We start from the raw sequence: 23,060 nt of genomic DNA on the forward strand, positions 1-23,060 counted from the left end.
TCAACTCCTAAAACTACAAACATACTCATTGAAAGAGAAAATTACAAAAATTCTAGCTACTGGCAAATGAAATTGACAAAAAAGCGTATCTGTTTCAATGTGGGCTGGGTAAGAACAGCAAAAGAATTAGACATGTTTTCATGTTATATTATTTACTCTAAAATAAGAGTTTCAAGAAAGAATACATAAAAAAGGAAAAACATCTGTAACAAAGATTAATAAAGAAAAAAGAAAGAACACATAGCATAACCTTATGTATAAATCATAGCCATATGTTAACAATAGCTATTTAATAAAGTAGTAGTAATTCTCAGGTAGAGTTATGAGTGCTTTTAAGTCTTTCTGTGTTCTACTTTTTCTACAAGCAATATATACTACTTTTTCTGTGAAAAACTAACATAACTGTAAGTAATACTCCAGAGTTTCACCATCACATTGGTAAAATTTTATATACTGGTAAAGAAAAAAACAAAGCGGTAAAGAACTATATGTGGTGCTCAGCCCGTGTGGCTCAGTGGTGTGGAGTGTAGACCCATGCACCAATAGGTCGCCAGTTCGATTCCCGGTCTGGGCACATTCCCTGTTTGTGGGCCCAATCCCCAGTGGGGGGGCATATAGAAGGTGGCCAACTGATGTTCTCGCCCATTGATGTTTCTCTCTCTTTCTCCCTCTCCCTTCCTCTCTCTCTAAAAATCAATAAAGAAAAAAAAATTAAATGGATAAGTGATTTCTATCCATTTAAAGCATATGTCAGAGACTTATCTTTAATATATTCACAAATTAGGTCTATATCTGGAAGATTCTAACACATTTAAAATGACAGTGGCTACATATTTAAGTGGCACAGGCTTTAGTTTTCATTTTAGAGACTACAACTTTCATCTCATCTTTATGTTAAACCTTCAATTTCTAAGGGACTGTGCACAATACAATCTATTACTTCCATCAGAAAAAAAAATGCTACTGGATGATGAGAAAGTGTTATAAAAATGTAATTTATGGATTACAAAGAACCCAATGAAATCCATTCACACCTGTAATGCATTTCGGTCTCTCATGGCTATTTCAAATGAAGTGATTACCACAGGGTGAATCTGCAGTGTTCCTTTCCGTTGGTGAATTTTCTTGACCAATTTTCGACGTTCCTGCTGGGTCCCATGATATAACATAGTAGGAATCTAAAAAATTTTATGTTAGCTTATATAAAAAATTTAGAACAAAATATGAATATAAAAATTTGGAAAATATAACAATGATTTCAGAAAGAAATCATAATCTTAGCTCTAATTTTCTGTAACAAAATAAGTCAATCAACTCTTTATTTTAAATTTATCTTTGTTGGTGAAAGTATTACAGATATCTTCCCCCTTTTTCTACCATTGATTCCCTCCCTCCTCCCTGCTCTCACCCCCCCCCACCACCTTTTCCATACTCTTGTCTGCATTCAATGGTTATGCACATATGCGTATAAGTTCTTTGGTTTATCTCTTCCTGCCCCCTCCTCTAATAAATTATTAGACTACTATGGGAGAATCAAAAAGCAGTGAAAACAAATCAAGGTAAGCCAAGGTAGGTTTCAAAGCTACTTCTGAAATATGCTTCTTATAGGCAAATATGTGGCCGGCCACAACAACAAATACAAATAGAAGGAAAACACCTTAAGTATATATAGAATTTAAGAATAAATTCTACCTAGGTCTGTCTCAGGTCAACCAAATTATCCAATACACTGAAAATCATTCAGAGACATTTTTGGCAACAAGTCCAAGATCACTTACACCTATTCTTTATAAACTTAAAGTAGCTTTTATAAAATTGAAAGGTAAGTCAAAGATGTAGTATTTACACAGAAATCATATAATTATAGAAAGAGGTCTCTAATCTAATTCAGACAACAAAATAAACATTTTAAATGATATATATTTAACAAAAGGAAACATGTCTTACTTCTGGTGTAAATCTCTGAAATTCAGCCATCCAGTTAGGAAGTGTAGACAGCGGGCCACAGACAAGAAAAGGTCCAGGTACTCCTCTCTGAACCATCAATGCAATTGTAGCAATGCACTGAACTGTCTTTCCCAGTCCCATTTCATCTGCTAAAATGCCATTAATTCCATTTTCCCAAAGCATCTGGACAAAACAATATACACTGTATTTAAATTCTGATACAAATGCTTATTGAATTAGCAACTATTTATTTTTTACCCAAAGATCATGATGAGACTGACATATTCACAGTGTAAGTTATAATAACACTTGTGGGAAAGGGTTATCAAAGTTACAAATGTGTTGGTAGCCTTGAATAAGATAATTTTCACTTTCAGAATTTTTTTTTTAAGAGAGGGAGTGGAGAGAGAGAAACACCTATGTGATAGCAAAACACTGATTGGCTCTCTTCTGTAGGCTCCCCAATTGGGGATCAATCCAGCAACCTGGGCATGTGTCCTGACTGGGAAAGGAACCAGCAACCTTTTGATGCATGAGACTATGCCCAACCAAGCCACACGGGCCAGGCGATATTCACTTTTAAAATTTTACTTCAGGTAAATAAATCAGAAAACAAGTATTTATACACAAATGTTTCACATATAATAGTGAAACATGAAAGGAACAATATGTTGTATTACATCATATTAATAGGTTATAATATAGAAATGAACTACTATCTTATATTAAAATTAAGAATACATTACCCTGAGCCATTCCATGCCTTCTACTTGGTACCAACGCATCACACCACCTGTAAAGTGTTTTGGTTGCTGAAAGGGTACTGGCTGCCCATTATATTTCCGAACTGGGTCAAAGAAGAGTTTAGTATTCTGCCTAACTGTTTGTGACAATCTATCTTTAATTATACTATTTGAGTCATTGTTTTTCTGAAGATCTTCTACACAGAGATTAGAAGAGGGGCTTTCATCCTATAAAGAAAAAAGGTTAATTAGAAGTCTGATACATAATGGTACCCTCTACTTATCAAAAAATGTAACTGCTAATCAAAATTTACCCAGTGCTATAATCATTAGGTATGTAGAAATAAAACCTTATGTTGAATAAAACCCTAGACAGTTGCCTCCATTCCCCCAAATGCAAAGCCATTAGGGGAAAAAAGTACACCTTTGAAATTACTTTTACAATGAATGGTACCTCCTTCCCAAACCTCTATCAGTGGTTCTCAACCTTCCTAATGCTGCGACCCTTTAATATAGTTCCTCATGTTATGGTGAACCCCCAATCATAAAATTACTTTTGTTGCTACTTCAAAACTGTACTTTTGCCGTGTCTTAGGCGACCCCTGTGAAAGGGTCATTCGACCCCCAAAGGGGTCATGACCCACCGGTCGTGTGCTAAGTGCTACCCAATAATTTATTGAACAATTCTTTTAATAAAATTTCTTCACCTGCAGCAAATATAATTTATAATGTCTATAAAAGAAGAAAAACAAATTTCCTTTCATGGAACATATAAAAATGTACTTCAAAATAAGTAATTACTTTCATTGCAGAGCAAGAGGCAAAGTAAGTAGTTTTAAAACTCACTATGTCACACTCAAGAATCTAAATTTATCTGTTTGTGACACTCAGCACCAACTTATAACCAACGATGAATTTTACTGGTTGGTGACCTCCACAACTCCATTTTAAGAATGTGAAAACAGCCCTCACTGGTTTTGCTCAGCGGTTAGAGCACCTGCCCTCGGAACAGAGGGTCTTAGGGTTGATTCCTAGCCAAGGGCATGTTCCTGGGCTGCAGGTTTGATTCCCAGCAACATTTGGGGGGCAGCCAATCAATGTGCTTCTCTCACATCAATGTTTTTCTCCCCCTCCCTTCCACTCTTATCTAAAAAAAAAAAGAAATTAATGGAAAAATATCCTCGGGTGAGGATTAGGGAAAAAAATTTAAGTCAATTCATAGAAAAAGTTTTATAAATGAGCCACAATTGGACAGTCAACTGGAAAAGCCAATGGGTACTTTTCTTAAAGGCTAAGTAAGAACTAGGATAACTAGTGAGAAAAAGTATACTGGTGATTAAAAGAGGGTAATAATCACGGAAACAAATATGAACCCCTAAATGGAATATCTATTTTCAATCTCTTACCTCATTCTCCTGTTTATTTTTTTTAGCCACAGACAAAATTTCCTAGAAAATTGAGAAAACAAAATAACAATATATGTGATTCATTTGTGTATTTAACAGACATTTACTGTTTTGATTTTATACCAGGAAATGGAGACAAGGCTCTCATGGTAATTAAAATAGGACTGAAACTGGAAGACCTCAGGCAAAATTAAGCTTAGAGTGTCTTAAAATTTTTAATTAGTTAGCAACACACAAATTGGGATATTTACTCCTGAATTTTCTGAATAGACCAGGTCCAAATTCACACATGGCAAACTATATCCTATGGACCAACTCCAGTTGGCAACCTATTTTTATAAATAAAGTTTAATTAGAACAAAATCAAGCTCATTTGTTCAGTGTTATCTATGCCTGCTTTCAGGCCACAACAGCCAAATTCAGGGTTCAGTTGTTACCCACAAAACTACTTAACACCAAAAACATTTACTGTCTGGTCCTTTACAGAAAAGTTTTCCAAACTCTGCTCTAGAATCAAGTTGTGGCTACTTCTGTTACTCAAGAATTACTCCTGAAAGTATTATAATCCCAACTCCAGCCCACTTTAGGCCTCTGTAGACAGACATCTGAATTTGTAATCCTGAGCAAGAAGCAAAGACATAAATTGAAAATACAGAATAAAAGTGTTTTGATGAGGTTCCTACCAGATGCTAAGAGTGTAGAGACAAGCAATACCTGAGTGTCACCTGATGACTTAGGCAAAGACTGTCTTGACCTTTCTTTATTGAATGATCTTATCCACTTAGGACAATTTGCCCAGACATGCTACTACAAACATGTGATGAATTAAACTAACATCTGTGTGATTGGCTAACCATCAATAAATCTCATTAACATTGCTTTTCAACTGTGGGTTGAGTGTGTTCCATAAACAACTGAGCAGGTCCTGACCATTATTTTTTAAATGTGGGTGGGGATGGGGTGAAGAGTAATACCCTAAACAAAAGAATCATGTGAAATTCAAAATTTCATACTTCACAAAGATCTAAAAAATTTGAATTTTTGAATTTTAGGTAAAAGAAAGTCTGTAGATAATAAAGTTAGAATTTTTAAAATGTAAAAATTTGATACATTCAATTATGCTTAAGAAACATTTAAGATTTGTCATAATCTTAGATGTTCTTTAATTAATTTCTATTGAGATCATAAGTGAAAAATTGAAAAAAGGTTCTGGTTTTAGAAATGAGTATGTGCCCAGCCAGTGTGGCTCAGTGGCTGAGCGTCAACCCATGCACCAAGAGGTTGCCGGTTTGATTCCCAGTCAGGACACATGCCCAGGTTATGGGCCGGATCCTCAGTTGGTGGCATGCAGGAGGCGGTCAACTGATGTTCTAGCTCACTGATTTTTCTTTTTTTTGGTACGTGCCCCTAGCCACGAGGGCCTAGCGGGAACTGAACCTGGGACTCTCTGGTCCGCAAGCCGATGCTCCAACCGCTGAGCCAAACTGGCCAGGGCCTCACTCATTGATTTTTCTATCTCTTTCCCTCTCCCTTCCTCTCTCTCTCTCTCAAAAAAAAAAAAAAAAAAAAAAAAAATCAATAAAGGAAAAAAAAAAAAAAAGAAATGAGTATGTGATTTTAGTTCCCTGTCTTAAGAAAGAACAAGAACAAAATTATTAAGGTTTTGAGGTTTCAAGAAATTATTTCTGATTAGGCCAAGCTCATGATCCTTTAACAAACAGGAAGATGATACCATCTTCTTCCCTCAAACATTTAACAGGTTAAAAAGCCAAGCAGGTAACTGCAATCCATTGAGATCTTATGTGCCCTCCCCGCCATCATTTTTACCTCTTTTGACATGACCTCTGAAATATTGTATGATTCATCTTCTCTTCCTCTTTTCTTTCTCATAACTATAAAAACAAATTCATTTTATTTTTTATTGTAATTAATGAAAAAAAATAAACACATATTCTTCAAAACTAGAACAAGGAAATTTACCTGGATTCTCCTCGCTTGCACCAATGGAACTTTTACCCTAAAGAACAAGGATTTAGATTATTTTTCTAAGAGTGCTATATTACATATTAAAATGAAATGATAAAGTAAATGTTCCTTGAACCACATCCACAACTTTTTACTATTATATGTACCAACATATAATCTTTTTCTGTACTTCCCCACTATAAATTATTTGTAACCATAACCCTCTACTTTTTCCCAAATACTCTATTTTCCTCATTTTGTTTTATTTAATAAGAGAAGACATTTTTATTTTTAAATTACCACATACACCTTTTTATGTTTATGCTGAAGATATTCAACGTGTATTGTATAGGAGTACTTATTTTCAGTAAAATTCGAAGTTAAATATAATTGAAAGTACAAATAAAAGAATACTGACTGAAAAAAATATTACTGAGAGATAAGAGAGGAAGAGATGTTTCAAAACAGTTTGAAACTGAGAGTTGGAGAAGATAAAAAATACATAGACAATATGTAAGAAAAATAAAATGACCAAGCCCTGGCCAGTTTGACTCAGCGGTTAGAGCACTGGCCTGCGATCTGGAGAGACCCGGGTTCGGTTCCGCTAAGGGCATGTACCTCGGTTGCAGTTTGTCCCCGGCCCTGGTTGGGTCGTGTGGGTGGCAACCACTCGATGTGTCCCTTTATAATGCCCTGGCCGGTTTGGCTCAGCAGTTAGAGCGTCAGCCTGCAGTCCTGAGAGACCCAGGTTCGGTTCACGCTAAGGGCGCGTACCTTGGTTGCGGTTTGTCCCCGGCCCTGGTCGGTTGTGCGGGTGGCAGCCACTCCATGTGTCCCTTTCACATCGACGTTTCTCTCTCCCTCTGTTCCTCTCCCCCCCCCCACTCTACCTGAACAAAAAATGGAAAAATGTTCTCGGGTGAGGATAAAAAATAAAAAAAAGATAAAAATAAAAAATAAAAGACCAAGAAATAAGCTCAATTAAATAATTATATAAAAATTAGAGGATTAAATATGAAAATACCAAAGGGACTCGTGAGATGAAGTAGGCAGAAATTAATGGTTTGCACCTTTAGAACAAAGTGGAGGAAAAACAAAAAACCCTGGTATAAAAACTTAGCTGCACAAAAGTGAAGGAAGGATTAAATCAACAGGATGAAGAGTAGGGAGTAAATGATTAAGCCAGTAAAATTATCTTATATGTTCTTTAAAATATCAAAAGTCCCGCCCTGGCCGGTTTGGCTCAGTGGTTAGAGCGTCGGCCTGCGGTCCGGAGAGACCCGGGTTCGGTTCCCGCTAAGGGCATGTACCTCAGTTGCAGTTTGTCCCCGGACCTGGTTGGTTGTGTGGGTGGCAGCCACTCGATGTGTCCCCTTCACATCGATGTTTCTCTCTCTCTCTCTCTCTCTCACCCTACCACTCTATCTGAACAAAATATAAAAAAAAAACCCAAAAGTCCCTGAAATTAACTGAGTCAAATTAAATCCGTTTTTGAAAATGACTTTTGTTGCAACATCATCTATGTTGATTAATATCACCACTAATCATACTAAGAATCAGATAACTGGACTTAAAAATACCCTACCTATTTTGCCTATTGGCATTTTGATCTTTCCTAATAAAAGCAGTTTAGTATGGGAGCTATGGGTTGGGTCTGAAACTAATCCTGGCATTATTATATATTAACTGATCTTCAGCAAGTTGTAATCAATTCTTATTCAGTAGTTATGTTCTATACAGTCACTACAAATAATAAACTGGTGAACACATTAACCATTGCCTCTAGGAGAAACACAAGTTTAGGTTCCTATAAGGCTCTGGTCACATGGATGAAATACACAACCTTATTTTATGTGTGCTATTTTATCTTCTTTAGCATATATGTTGAGTCCGGCCGGTGTGGCTCAGTGGCTGAGCATCGACCATGCCACAGAAGTTGCAGGTTTGATTCTCGGTCAGAGCTCATGCCCAGGTTGTGGGCCTGATCCCCAGTGAGGGGCATGCAGGAGGCAGCCAATCGATGTTCTTTCTCATCGATGTTTCTGTCTCTGTCTCCCTCTCCATTCCCCTCTCTCTAAATATCAATAAAGAAAAATTAAAACAAAAAACATAAAACATGTTGACTAACACTGAACTCAGGGCCAGCAACATTGTAAATACTGAAGGAAGCTTTTCTAACACATTTATTTTCTCCATTAGGCCCAACACAACCTTTCTGCATTAGAAACACCACAAAGCCCTGGACAGTTTTGCTCAGCGGTTAGAGCGTCAGCCTGTGGAGCAGAGTCCCGGGTTCAGTTCCCGCTAAAGGCACATAGCTTGGTTGCGGTTCATCCCCGGCCCCAGTTCTGGTCGCGCGGGTGGCAATCAGCAGACATGTCTGTCTGTCTGTCTCTGTCTCCCTCCCTCCCTATCCGAAGATTAAAAAAAAAAAAAAGGCCTGGAGTGAGGAAAAAAAGAAACACCAGAAAGCACTTCAGCACAATGTGGCTAAGGGCCATTTTAAACAGCAAAATCAATGTAAAATACAGCATTAAACAGACCACAAAAAGAATACCTGTTTTGCCCTGGCCAGTTTGGCTCAGCGATTGGAGCATCGGCCTGTGGGCGAGAGAGTTCCGGGTTCGGTTCCCTCTAGGGGCAGGTACCAAAAATAAAAAAAAAAAACGAACAAACAAGAAAAAACACTTGTTTCCTGTGTGATGGCTTAAATAAGACAGATCACCAGTTCAGCTGGGAACATGTATATTGGGAGAGTCAAATTCTTGGCTGTTCTGCATGTGTACATGTTTGTGAATGTCCATAAAAACATGAGTATTGATTTTGGGGTTATAAAAAATTTTAGTCAGTATGTTAATTTTCAAATACAGAATCTGCAAATGAGGATGGACCATACTTTATCACCTTGCATCAGCTTCTTTAAATTTAAAATGGGGCCCTGGCTGGTGTGCCTTAGTGGGTTTAGCATTCTTCCCATGTACCAAAAGATTGCTGGTTTGATCTCTGGTCAAGGCAAATGCCCAGGTTGCAAGCTAAATCCCCAGTAAGGGCCATGCCAGAGGCAACAGATGGATGCTTCTCTCTGTTCCTTCCTACCTTCTCTCTGAAATCAATAAAAACATATTTTTTAAAAAAAGAGATAAAATGGGACAGTAACAGTACCTCAACCTAATAGCGCTTTTGATAAATAAGTAAAAGCATGTGAGGTTTAGAACAATACCAGACACGTAATGTGTACTCAATAAATGTCGCCTTCATTATTCCTCTTTTCACTAGTGCAACTGTTCTTTATACAATTCCCATCATTATGGCATTAAACAGCCTCACATTAAAACAATATTTGAAAAAGATCATACAGAAAGTTCAGGCTATCCCTAAATGAGATAGCAGGAGATGACTATGTGCTCCAGTGTTGGCCCACTGTTGCAACAAGCTACAATCTTAGATTACTGTTATGGCTACAAGTTGACATGATGAGGTTGAACACATGAAGAGTCATCATTACGGGCTCCAAGAGTACTGACCATCTACAGAATGCCCTGCAGTGTAAAACATATGTAGATTTTTTTCCTAGATAAGAGAGTAAAATTCTGCGTATATGAAATATAGTCCACAGAGTTAGAAACTGAAGGCGCCATACTTTTTAGAGCTCTCCTTCCATATCTAAAATACTGAGAAACAGTTTTACGTGTTCCTATGCAGTTTGTGAGAAAACAGATTATCAGATAAAGATTAAAAGTAAATAAATGATCAATAAACTTACAAGAGCACAAAAGAATTTCTTCAACATTTAAGGTAATATATGCAATATATTCTAGCTTACTATATATTACCGTAGTAACTTTGGAAGTTTCCTTTTTTCTCTCTAATTTCTCTTTCTTCTTCTGTTCCTGTAAAATAGTTTTTCTTAGTGTCACAAATAGAAACGCAAAGTATAAAACACATCTCAAATAAGTATGTTGAGAAGAATTTTTAAAAATAAAGACTTGTACTTCAAGACTTCATGAAACAGGAGACAGATTTACTATCTTGCCTTAAGCAACTAAAATTCAGATAAAATATATTAGACATTGGTATTCAGACAACATACAACAATGGACAGTGAACACTGACAGAAGGGAAACAAATGAGGTGACTTTTCTGATTGCACTGCTTACTGCCTAAAGTCAATTTCTAAGAGCAAATAAAGTAGGGAGAACCCAAACAGAGCTCTGCAGTCTACCAGCATTGTGGAGACAAGAGTGCAAAACTTACAGCAGCTGGCACACCCAGGGTCAAGTACCAGACAGAAGAGCTGCACACAAATAAAGCTCTGAAGATCAGCAGTCAAGTCTTTGCTGAGCACTGTTCAGTACTATGAGTGTAAGAAAACCAAGGCAAAGAAAAGCCACTAGAAAGAAGTAGCTGGAATAATCCCAGCACTTACAAGATTAGAAATAGTTCACATTCCTGTCAGCCAAAGTAAAAAGGCCTCAAACACACAGGGTATCAAGAAGATTAGTTTTCTATCTGCGTTTCATTTTACCATAAAAGTTTAAAAAGGGCTTCAGGTGCCCTGGCCGGTTTGGCTCGGCGGTTGGTCCCGAGAGACCTGGGTTCGGTTCCCGCTAAGGGCATGTACCTCAGTTGCAGTTTGTCCCCGGCCCTGGTTGGGTTGTGCGGGTGGCAACTACTCGATGTGTCCCTTTCACATCGATGTTTCTGTCTCTCTCTTTCTTTCCCCCCACCCCCACTCTATTTGAACAAAATATCCAAAAATGTCCTCGGGTGAGGATGGATGGATGGATGGATGGATGGATGGATGGATGGATAAATAAATAAATAAATAAATAAATAAAAAGGGCTTCAGGCAAGTAAAAGAAACTTACCAAATGTAGCAGCAATAAGAATAGAACAAGGTAGGTCCTGGCCGGTTTTGCTCAGCGGTTAGAGCATCGGCCTGCGGACCAGAGAGTCCCGGGTTCAGTTCCTGCTAAGGGCACTACCTCGGTTGCAGTTTGTCCCCGGCCCTGGTTGGGTTGTGCAGGTGGCAACCACTCGATGTGTCCCTTTCATGTCGATGTTTTTCTCTCTCTCTCTCTCCTTCCCACTCTATCTGAACAAAAAGTGGAAAAATGTCCTCAGGTGAGTACTAAAAAAAACAAAAACAAAAGAACAGAACAATGTAAAGGGGGATCAGGAATGTGTGCGTAGACAAGGTGTCAGGTAACAACTTTATTTAAAATTGTCAGGGAAAACCTCACGAAGAAAACATTTAAGCCAGACCTAAAGATGAGGATAAGTAACCCATGCAGATATCTAGAAGAGGATTCTGTGCAAAAAACAGCCATTGCAAAGGCCCAAAGGAAGGATACATATCTGGAACAAGGTCTGAAAGGTAATGCATAGGCCATCATTATCAGAAATAATGTAAGCTAGAAAGCAGTTAAAAATCATTAAAGAACTCTCAGGGGAAAGAGGTCCTGAAGAAAAAGAAATTTACCCAGTAAAAATATCATTAAGCCCTGGCCGGTTTGGCTGAGCGGTTAGAACATTGGCTTGCGGTTCAGAGAGAGCCGGGTTCAATCCCACTAAGGGCATGTACCTCGGTTGCAGTTTGTCCCCGGCCCTAGTGGGGTCATGCGGATGGCAGCCAGTCTATGTGTCCCTTTCACGTCGATGTTTCTCTTTCTCCCTCCCACTCTATCTGAACAAAAATTGGAAAAATGTCCTCAGGTGAGGATTTAAAAAGGCCCTGGCCGGTTTTGCTCAGCGGTTAGAGCGTTGGCCTGTGGTCCAGAGAGACCCGGGTTCGGTTCCTGCTAAGGGCATGTACCTCGGTTGCAGTTTGTCCCGGCCCGGGTTGGGTGGTGCAGGAGGCAGCCACTTGATGTGTCACTTTCACGTCGATGTTCCTCTCTCTCGCTGTGTTTCTCTCCCTCCCTCCCACTCTACCTGAACAAAAAATGGAAAATGTTCTTGGGTGAGGATTTAAAAAAAAAAAATCATTAAAAAATGAAATCAAATGAAGACTTTTCCAGACATACAAAAGTTAAAAGAAAATAACACCAACAGAAAATGCAAATTAACCTATAAAAACAGAAAGCAGAACAACGGCTTTTTGGTAATGAAAATAAGTGAGGGAAAAAGACAGGAAATGAAGGGAGAGAATTTAAAAGGGGCAGGAATTCAGTCATGAAAAAGAATAAAACCTTGCCATCTGTGACAACACAGATGGACCTTGAGGGCATTATGCTAAGTCAGAAGGAGGAGAAATACGCTATGATCTCACTTATGCGTGGAATCTTAAAAACCCCACCAAACACAAAACAAAAAAACCTACCAAATTAATAGATTCAAAGAACAGAGTAGAGTTGAGGGGAAGGAAGAAATAGATGAATAAGGTCAGAGGTATATATTTCCAGTTATAAAATAAGTAATGGAGCCCTGCCAGTGTAGCTCAGTGGTTGAGTGTCGACCTATGCACCAAGAGGTCATCGGTTTGATTCCTGGTCAGGGCACATGCCCAAGTTGTGGGCCAAATCCCCAGTGGGGGGCATGCAGGAAGCAGCCAATCGATGTTCTCTCTCATCGATGTTTCTATCTCTCCCTTTTTCTTCCTCTCTCTCAAAACCAATAAAGAAAAACAATTTAAAATAAATGAGTAAATAAAATAAGTAATGGAGATGTACTGTACAGCACAAAGACTACAGTTAATAATCCTGTACTGCATATGTGAAAGTTACTAGAAGAGTAAATCTCAAAAATTCTCATAACAAAGAAAATTTTGGCCCTGGCCAGTGTGGCTCAGTTGGTTGAAGCATTGTCCTTTATCCAGAAAGGTATCAGACTGGATTCCTGGTCAGGGTACATGTCCTTAGTAAGGGGCATGCAGGCGGCAGCCAATCAATGTTTCTCTCGCATGGATGTTTCTATCTCCCTCCATCCTTCTATCTCTTAAAAACAAATAAATACAATTTTTAAAAAGAGAAAAAAAATTGTTTAGCTATGTATAGTGACAGATATTAACTACACTTACATTGTGGTGTTCATTCTGCAATATATAAAATATTGAATCATTATGCTGTATACCTGAAATATATGTCAATTATACTTCAATTAAAAGGGGGGCGGGGCAGAAAGAATGTTTTTGGGGTTGATGATTATGTTCATTACCTTGATTGTGGCTTCATAGGTGTATACATACATATATCAAAACTTAAAAAATGGCATTTTAAACATGTAAAATTTTATGTATGTCAATTATATTTCAATAAAGCAATTTAAAAAAAGACTGAGCAACATAAACCTCACAATTTCCAACATCACTAGACAGGACAAGTCAGTCAACAGGAGAATAGAAAATAAATGGTGGTACATTCATATAATGGAATGCTTCTCAGGAATAAAAAGAATGACCTATTGAGTAAACAATAGGTAAGTGAAAATCAAAAATATGCTGAGCTAAACAAGTAAGACACAAAGAGTGTTTACCACATGACTCCATTTATATGAAATTCTAGAAAAAGGAATACTAATCTATAGTGACAGAAAAAAGAAATCAGCCCTGGCTGGTTTGGCTCAGCGGTTAGAGAATCGGCCTGCGGTCCAGAGAGACCCGGGTTCGTTTCCCGCTAAGGGCATGTACCTCAGTTGCAGTTTGTACCCGGCCCTGGTTGGGTCGTGCGGGTGGCAGCCACTCGATGTGTCCCTTTCACGTCGATGTTTCTCTCTCTCTCTGTCTTCCTCTCTCTCCCTCCTACTCTATCTGAACAAAAAATGAAAAAAATGTCCTCAGGTGAGGATTAAAAAAGAAAAGAGAAATCAGTGGTGGCCCAGAGCCAGGCATAGGGATTACTAATTAAGAAAACTTTTGGGAATGAGAAAATGTTCTTTATCTTGATTGTGCTAATGATTATACAAGTCTATGCATTGGTCATGTTATCAAACTATAAACTTAAAATGCGTGCATTTTACTGTATATAATTTCTATCTCAATAAAGCTGGTTTTAAGCTATTAGCTGTAATCAATCCCATATACATACCTCTAACTGTTGCTGTTCCATTTTAGTCAATAAAAATTTAGAGTAGATATTGCTTTTTTCAAGCAAATGTTGAAGTCTACGGTATCGAATATCCACGGACTCTCTTTCCCAAGACATGTGAGCCTATCCAAAAAGAAAACTTTCATAATTATTCAAGTTTTCTACAAACACTGATTTTTTTGCATTAAGTGTGACAAAATTGGCTAAATAAATGCTCTTTAGGTTTAATATAATTCATGTAATTAATGAAAAAATGGTATTTTTATAATATTAAATTCATTTACTAAAAATACCTTATTTTCCAAACTAAAAACTAGAACAGCTGAAAAAAATATGATTCTTGGGCAACCTAGTAATATGTAGCTTGGATACTAAAATATTGAAATTTCAGACACTGGACATATAGTTACTAGCATCTACTAAGTTGAGGGTCCTTTTTTAAATATTTGCAATTAAAGTTAGAAAGCAAATATTTAATTCAAGTTGGAGCTCAGTTTTTAAACAAACAAATGAAAAGAAACATTTTATATAACAGTTTTATTGGAAAGAACATTAGAATTAAAAAATGTCAATGGTGAGGGAGTAGAACACCTGCATTCAGAATTTTAAAACCATGTTGTTAAAATATTTCAACAGTGTTAAATCTATTGATGACTTCTTACAAGCCTTTTCTCTTTCCTCCTGCAGTATTGTGTTCCCCAGTTTTCCCCCTACCTTTTAGCTTTCTTTTGCTTTATCTTTTACCTCTTTTGCAACCTATTATAAAGCTCTGCTTTATTACTTTTAAAGCATATTATTTTTACACACCATTTATTGAGTGATTTTCTAAGCATTTACAATAGTGGCCTCACAATAAGTTTAATATTTTAAAAGAACAGCACAAGGCACAAGATACAAAACATAAAGGCAACAAATAGTATAGTTCAACAGCCCACATTTTTTCTGTAAAGGGTCAAAGGATAAATATTTAAATATTTGAGCCGTGGCCATTATGGGTCAGCGGTTGGAACGTCGGCCTATGGTCCAAAAAGACCCAGGTTTGGTTCCCGCTAAGGGCATGTACCTTGGTTGCAGTTGTCCCCGGCACTGGTTGGTCGTGCAGGTGGCAGCCACTCAAAATGTCCCTTTCATGTGGCCACTCAAAATGTCCCTTTCATGTGGATGTTTCTCTCTCTCTCCCTCCCACTCTATCTGAACAAAAAATGGAAAAATGCCCTCGGGTGAGGATAAAAAAAAATTTTAATATTTGAGCATTATATTGTTTGTACTACAAAAACTCAATTTTGCCTTTTTGCATAAGAGCAGTCATATACAATATGTAAATAAATGAACATAATTGTGTTCCAATAAAACAATTTAATCAACAAGCACAGGCCAAATCCAGTTCATAATCTGCCAATCCTAATCTGAATTCAAAGTTAAGCATTAAGTGGCATAAAGTGAGAATCAACTGAGAGTTGACTTCATCTACTAAAGTCAAACATGCTAATCCTACCAACCACCAATTCCATTCCTGAGACAAAGAGTGTTAGGGAGATGGACCTGGGCAGCATAATCTAATAACTTTAATTTAGTGGTTCAAGCTCGACCTTATAAATCAGGTACCACTTTATATTAGCTTTTATATTTCCTAGATCTCTTTAGCTTTTCTTTCAAAATAAATTTATTTTCTGTTACAAAAGCAGTGACAGTAAGATACCTAAGAATAAAAATAACCAAATATATGTATATTACAGAAAAGTTTTAAATCACCCATAATTTAACCCATGCAGTTAATTTATTAATATCTTATCAAACTCTATTTTCAGTTAGTTTAGAACAGCCTTTATTTTACTGCTACCAATATACTATTGTGATTACCACAGGCAGTCAATGAATAAGATGGGTATTATAAATGGGGAGATGAAATTACCTAGGACTCTATATAAAAATAAACTTTAAAATTTTTAAATTTATATATTTGTTTAAAATTGTAGTTAAAATGTTTTGGGCTTAATTTACATATACTTGCTAGCTTAAATCCAAGGTAAATTAGCATACTTTTTTAAAAATTAAAGCTTTAAAAATGCCATCACGAACATTTTACAATTAATGTAATTAGAATACTATATCAATGGTTACCCTTTAAACCCAGTCTTAAGTATTTAAAAATAATTTTGTTGTAAATACTATCATTATTCTTTCTTGATTTAACTTTATTATGTCATAGTAAGGTAAACTGTAGCTCCATTTGTGGAAAGCACTGAAAGCCTGGCAGGGAGTGTATCTTGATGACCAGATGGAAGTGCATGCCAATGGAGACCAAGAATATACATTCCCTCTGTGTACCCCATGATCTCTCCCAACATCAACCCCAGATTTTATGGGTGGGAGAAGAGTTATATTTAGCCTACACAATTTAAACTATTTTCCTTTTACCTCTCCCAGAAATCTCCCAACTCTTACCTTCCCCTCCCCCACACTTCAGACACCCTAATGCTACTCTTTTAAGTATTCTAGACTAACAATGAGTTCTTTCTAAAGGAAATGCAGGTGAAAAGCCAAAGAAATTAAGTGTAGCGTCTGAATGTTAAAGTCATTGTCTAGGCTCTTCACAAACCATAAAATCTGCTAAAGCAAAGAAAATGCTCCTCATTAAGACTTAAGCTTAAACTGAATCTTCCTCTCTTAAGTACATACTTCTAAATTTATGCCCCTAAATACTGTGTTTTCAGTAAAGGAAAGAATCTTTACTTTTGTAAGATTTTGTAAATGTTTTGGCCTCCAAAGACTTTTAGGTAGAGACCCATTCTTAGAATTTTCTCCGTAATCACCTAGGACATAATTTATGAATGTCAAATGTGAAAACTAATCAAATTCTTTCAATACTTACATAAAAAGACAATGTAATAACAACAGACCACAATACAAGGTTTTTAGCAAATTACACCCTTGTATTAGAAGGACTAAAAAGTTATCTAAATGCTTTATTCATGGAAGGGCTAAAAGTCTAGAAGGGGATTAAAAATTGCTATTTTAATTGCATAACTACTAAAAAAAAAAAACACCAACAAACAAACAAAAAACCTAACTGTGCCATACCTATCCCTCAACAGTTACAATTCCAAAAACATTTAGGACTAACTGGGAAATGTTTGTTCAAAAGCTTAAACATTTCACTGAACATTTCATCAGTCAATGTTCATGGTGCTATAAATTGTGACAGCTCTCTTTTCAATGTGAAAATGTTTCTTCCCTCAAACTATGCATTCTGGGAATGTATTTTTTTTTTTTTTTTTTAATCCTCACCCGAGGACATTTTTTGTTCAGGTACAGTGGGAGGAAGAGAGAGAGAGAGAGAGAGAGGAACATCGCCGTGAAAGGGACACATCGAGTGGCTGCCACCCGCACGACCGACCAGGGTCGGGGACAAACTGCAACCGAGGTACATGCCCTTAGCGGGAACCGAACCCGGGTCTCTCGGGACCGCAGGCCGATGCTCTAACCGCTGAGCCAAACCGGCCAGGGCTGGGAATGTATTCTTATTGTACCTCACACCTTCCTTCAAATGGTATTTCCTTACCCAATAATTTTCATGGATTATAATACTAAGATACACTACACATAAACAAAAGCTTTATCATTCTTACAACCTCTGAAGTTAACACCTGTCCCAGGATTCCTCCTAATTCATTTGGCAAATATATTTATTTTATGTATGCAATCTTTCACATTATTATGTAATAAATTACCAAATAGACTTCTACCATACTTAGAAATTCAACAAACATTTACTGATTGCTAAGTGCAAAGCCTACAAAAGCAAAATAGTTAAGTAATGTGCCCTATAAACAGAGAGAGAGTCAAATAAGTAATGTGTGTAATAATCAAAATACTACGAAAAGTCAGGGAATGAGGAAAGGTGGTTCAAGGTCAATCTCCCAATTCTATTAAAATTTGTTAACATTTTACCTCAACTGATTATGGTTAACTATGGATGATCAGTAATAGAACTTATATTACTGGTGTGAAAATACAGCACAGTGGTTAAAAAGTGACTTCTGGAACCTTACGGCCTACATTACAATCTTGGCTCTGCCATTTACTTGGTGTGGGGACCCAGGCAAGCTCTAAGTGCCTAAGTTTCCTCAATCATAAAGTACCATGAAACCAGAACCTACTTTAATAAAAATAATAGTTTAGCCCTGGCTGGTTTGGCTCAGCAGTTAAGAGAGTTGGCCAGAGGACCGAAGAGTCACAGGTTTGATTCTGGTCAAGGGCAACTACCTGGGTTGCAGGTTCTATCAGGCCCTGGTCCATCTGCCTGCCTCTCCCCTCTCTATCTAAAATTCAGTGGAGAAGTATCAGGATTAACAACAACAACAAAATTTTTTTAATTAAATGAAAAAAAATGTTACTTGGGTGAGAAGTAACAAAAAATATTAATAGTTTATACTAATAATTAAACTAGTAAGGTTAATAGTAGTAAGTTTAATAACAATATCTACTTTATAGAATAGCTGAGGCCTCAATGGGTAAATACATGTTCTGCATTCAGAACAGTGTCTCACAACAAATGCTCATGAGGTGTTAAACAATACTAACAGAAAAAATCAGTATTGTTGATATAAAATAACAGGGAACCAAGTGATTCATTACTTGCCTTTGGAGTGCACTATTTCCCAGTATAAGCAGTTTGTAATTACATGGAATTAATTAAATGCTAATGTACAGAGTGGTTCAGGGTTAAGGACAAGAACTCTGGAGACAGGCACAGTTCAAATTTGAGCCTTTTAGTGTGTGACCCCAACTACCTCACTTTTGTCTTATGTAAATAGAGATAGCAAAACTACCTATATCATCATACTATTAGGAGGGCTAAATGAATTACAAGAAAATCACTTGGTAGGCAGTAGAGGTAAGACCTGCGGGCTACATATCCTTCTTTTTCTTGCTTTGGCAATAATTAAACAGCAGGGTGGGACTTTATTATTGGAGTGAAATGTATCTCGGAATTGAATTTTCAAGGTTAAAAACTTCTTTTAGTCATCTACAAAACAGATACATGAAAACCAAAAGCATAACAACTTGCAAAAAAAAAGTACACCACATTTTTACCCCGAGAATGGTACTAAGCAGTAGCCCGAGAAAACCAAAAGCAAGTTGATCACTTACATGGAAAATCAGCGCTAAAAAAAGTCCTTATCAACCCTGGAAGAATTATAATGGCTAATCCAGCAATCCGAAATGCTCTCTCAAAGGGACATGAGGCCACTGCAGAGGCCAAAACTACCTCTCACGGAAGCATCACTCAAAGCACGTGCAAAGTTTTCTCCAGGAGAGCATCTGTCAACATACAAAGGATAAAAACAGCCCTGTTTTCACGTTTACGGGGGGGAAGGAAAAAAAAAAAACCGGACTAGCGCCTGGAAGAGCACAAACCACACCTCCGAGGGAGCATCAGGTTACTACAGGCTTTCAGGAAGACGAGCTCGACTCGCGGAATTACCTTTTCCAGCATCTTCCGCTCTCGCTCCAGCCCCGCAGCCTCAAGCTGCTCCTCCTCCTGTAGCATGGCTGCGGTGATCACGGCGGGCTCCGGCTGTCCCGCCCTGCCGGGGGCGAGGGACCCTGAGAGGGGAGAAAGCTTCCACATGGCGGTTTAACAAAATCACACAGGACTCGGCTCCCGCGGAAAATACGTTCTCTCCTTCCCAGATGCATTCGAGGCAAAAGCTGACGCCCCACGGAGCCGCCAGCATCACCTCGGAAGACACCCTAGGTCTCCGTAATGTCAACAAGTTGCCTGCACCCGTTTACAAATCGGGACGCTGGGGAAAATGCCGCTCTCGCGTGTAAAATTTATATTATGCACAAATATGGGCGATTCCGAGTACCCTCCGTTCACTTTCTACGGCTCCTTCCCCTCTGTTCCTCCTCAGTCTCTGCCCGGGGGTCAGCTTTCCCCAAAGCTCGGCTGCCGCTTCCATGCTGCGGCCCCCTCAGCCCCCGGACGCCGCCGCCCGTGCCCAGAGGAAGGTTCGCCTCACTCACCGTCGCTGCTCGCCGGCTGCTGCGCTGGCATGGCTGGACACACACTCGGGAACAGCGTCCCCCGTCTCCAAGAACCTGCAACGGCGCGCGCTGTATCCTCACAGCCCCTGCCGGTCCCAACCTTCTCCCCAAATCCCGGCCAAAGAAAAACGCGCGCTTCTCTTTCGCGGGAAAACACCGTCATCTCGCGATACTTCGTGATCCCCCGCCCCCGTCCCCGGCGGCGCGAGATTTGGCGCAGAAAACGCACCTGGGCTGGTTAAGCGCTTGTTTGGACCTCTGACTTGCAAAAGTCCCTGTTTAACTAGCTCTATGGTACTGGTCCAGTCGGCCTAGCACGGGGAGACCAGTTTCCTCACGTACTGGGTACTTTAGTAGCGCTTTTAACAGTTTGCAAGGCACCTTCCTTCCCACCTGGCTGATGTGATTAAATCCCAATCCTTTAGGTCCTAAAGATGTGAACACCCAGGTGAGGATGTCAGAAACAAATATCGCCAAGCTCGCCTGCCATCCGCAGTTCACATTTTGAGTGAAACAGTCCCCGAAATGGCCCAGAAAAAAGTCTTTTGTCAGTGGAATGGGAGAGGAAAATAGTAAATTGAGATTACAGTAGAGTTCAAGAAAATTGGTTCAGGATAATGGAGAACTGCACGCAGTGATAACCGAGCGTTGTGCCAGTGGAAAAGATTCCGCGATTCAATACACAAGTAAGTGGGCGCCGGTAGGAAAACGTGGGGCTTTTTCTCGTCTGTTTTTTCAGCCTTCAAGCCCCCCGCCCCCACGTTGTAGTCACCGGCCCTTTCAACAAGTTCCTGTTTCCCCCTCCCCCTACCTCAGAATTTATGGTCAGCCTGCCATACCATTTCTGACTCCAACAACTTTAATAATTGTATTTGTACAAAGTGTAAGGATTTACACTGCACAGCTATCATAACCATCTTCAACCTTCATAACACTCCGAGATTAGCAGAGATTATTTTTATCCCTACATTGTAGTGAAAAAACCTGATGCTCAGAGAAAAACTGGCTTGCCCAGAAGCCTGCAGTCACTTTTAAAATGAAACAGGAGTCAAACCCGTGTCTTTTGACTCCTAGTTCACTATTTAAAAAAAAAAAAAAATTAAAAAAAAAATTATTGGGATGACACTGGTTAATAAAATTGTTTCAAGTGTACAGTTCTATAATACACCATCTGTATATTGTACTGTGTTCACTATCCAAAATCAAGTCTGTTTCCCCTAGTTCAGTATTAAGATAAAATGTAGCCTCAATTAATAATTACTCTTAAACCCTGGATGGTTTTGCTCAGCAGTTAGAGCTTTGGCCTGCAGACCGGAGAGCCCCGGGTTTGGTTCCCCGCTAAGGGCATGTACCTCGGTTGCAGTTTGTCATTGGGCTATGTTGGGGTCATGTGGGTGGCAACCATTCAGTGCTTCTCTCTCTCTTCCTCCCTCTCTCCCTCCTGCTAAACAAAAAATAAATACTCAAAAAACAAATATAATTACTCTTAAATTCTACCTCCTTTTAATAAAACAATAGCTATCAGTTTCATTCTACATTAAGGTTTTTTAAATTTATTTTTATTGATTTCAGAGAGGAAGGGGGGTAGAAGGTAGAGAGAGAGAGAGAGAGAGAGAGAGATCGGCTGCCTTACTCACACACCTGGACCGCACCCTGATCAACAGGGGATTGAACCCACCACTTTCTGCTTCCCAGGACAATGTTCCAACCAACTGAGCCACAGTGGCCAGGGCTACATAATATTTTGACCTTCACCAAACTATCCTCCAAAATTTCTTCTTCCCTGACTTTTGAAACACTGCTTTTTATGGAGTTTTGCCCTAATGCATTGGAAAACCTTTCCTTGTTCTTTCATTTGAAAGCAAATGTACCCCACTTTCCAAAATATCCCCTCCATCTGTTATTTTTCTCTTTTTGCTTTGTTCACAGGCTTTAGTGATCAGCTCAAGTCTGACAGTTTCCCTTCTAATTCCTCAATAACAGTGGGTAATATTTGTCCCAACACCCGTAAGACAGAGCTCAAGGCAATTTCATCTGATTCTCAAAGGACAGGCATCTCATGTAACCTCTGGCCCTACACTTGTAAATATATAAGTGCACTGGTACATTTCCTGACATGTTTACCATTGTGCAGACCTTTAAATTCTGTTCATTCTTTTTTATTTAAGGGCCTAATTTAAATATTTCCTGGGGACTTGGAACTTTTCTAGCTGAGCAGCAATGAACAAGACAGATAAGATTCCTGCTGCTATGGAATTTACCTTCCAGGAGTTGAGGGAAATAAGTGTGTGGGAAGGAGTACGTGAGACATACTCTGCAAAATATCAGGGTGGCATAAGAGTAACTAGGTAGTTACTTGAAATTGGGTGATCAGATTATCTGACGAAATGACAGACATTTAAACTGAGAACCAATGTCAAGCAGCCAGCTAGCTCAGGGGAAGAATAGTCCAAGAATCTACAGCTAGTGCAAAGGGACTAAGGCAGGAATAAGCTTGAGCACATTTGAGTATCATAAGGCCAGTATGACTGAAGCCAAATTGGTAAGGGGGAGTGGCACAAAAAGTCAGAGGTAGACCATCTAGATAAGGCATTGACATTTTCTTCTAAGATGGTACAAGCCATTATTTTTCCCTACCCACACTAAATGCCTTCCTCTCCTGGAATCCTTTTCATATTAATGGATTCACCATCCAACCAATCATAGAAGTGAAAAAAAAAACATCCCCCCCAAAACAAAAGACTGCTCCCTCTTGCTTAAACTAGATGACCCCACTTTCTGCCTAGTTCACAAACAATATCTACAAGACCACTCTCCTTTCTGATTCCAAAAACCAAATTTACAAATCTCTCTGCATCTGAACACCTTTTCCACTTTCTCTCCACTGCTCTGGATCTCTTTGCAGCCTATTCAGGAATGCA

General features: G+C 38.6%; 1 protein-coding gene across 5 annotated transcripts in view; it reads right to left on the minus strand.

Moving 5' to 3' along the window:
- Positions 1 to 20,164, minus strand: part of HELLS (helicase, lymphoid specific) — a 57,972-nt gene extending 37,808 nt beyond the window's left edge. For 4 of the 5 annotated variants that reach the window (XR_004959962.1, XM_036264640.1, XM_036264639.1 and 1 more), the window contains exons 1-10: positions 20,119 to 20,164; positions 19,574 to 19,695; positions 14,086 to 14,208; positions 9,895 to 9,951; positions 6,077 to 6,113; positions 5,924 to 5,988; positions 4,097 to 4,138; positions 2,694 to 2,918; positions 1,948 to 2,130; positions 1,035 to 1,178 (exon numbers count right to left, since the gene is read on the minus strand). Coding sequence is in view for 4 of the 5 variants with exons in the window: in XM_036264640.1 (XP_036120533.1) it covers positions 1,035 to 1,178; positions 1,948 to 2,130; positions 2,694 to 2,918; positions 4,097 to 4,138; positions 5,924 to 5,988; positions 6,077 to 6,113; positions 9,895 to 9,951; positions 14,086 to 14,208; positions 19,574 to 19,695; positions 20,119 to 20,149 (1,029 nt within the window). In the remaining variant the exon portion in view is untranslated. The remainder of the gene's footprint in view (positions 1 to 1,034; positions 1,179 to 1,947; positions 2,131 to 2,693; positions 2,919 to 4,096; positions 4,139 to 5,923; positions 5,989 to 6,076; positions 6,114 to 9,894; positions 9,952 to 14,085; positions 14,209 to 19,573; positions 19,696 to 20,118) is intronic. The other variant, XM_036264642.1, reaches the window with a different exon arrangement.
- Between the last annotated feature and the right edge of the window lie 2,896 nt (positions 20,165 to 23,060).

The sequence above is a fragment of the Molossus molossus genome, unplaced genomic scaffold, assembly GCF_014108415.1.
Source record: "Molossus molossus isolate mMolMol1 unplaced genomic scaffold, mMolMol1.p scaffold_m16_p_17, whole genome shotgun sequence".
NCBI lineage: Eukaryota > Metazoa > Chordata > Mammalia > Chiroptera > Molossidae > Molossus > Molossus molossus.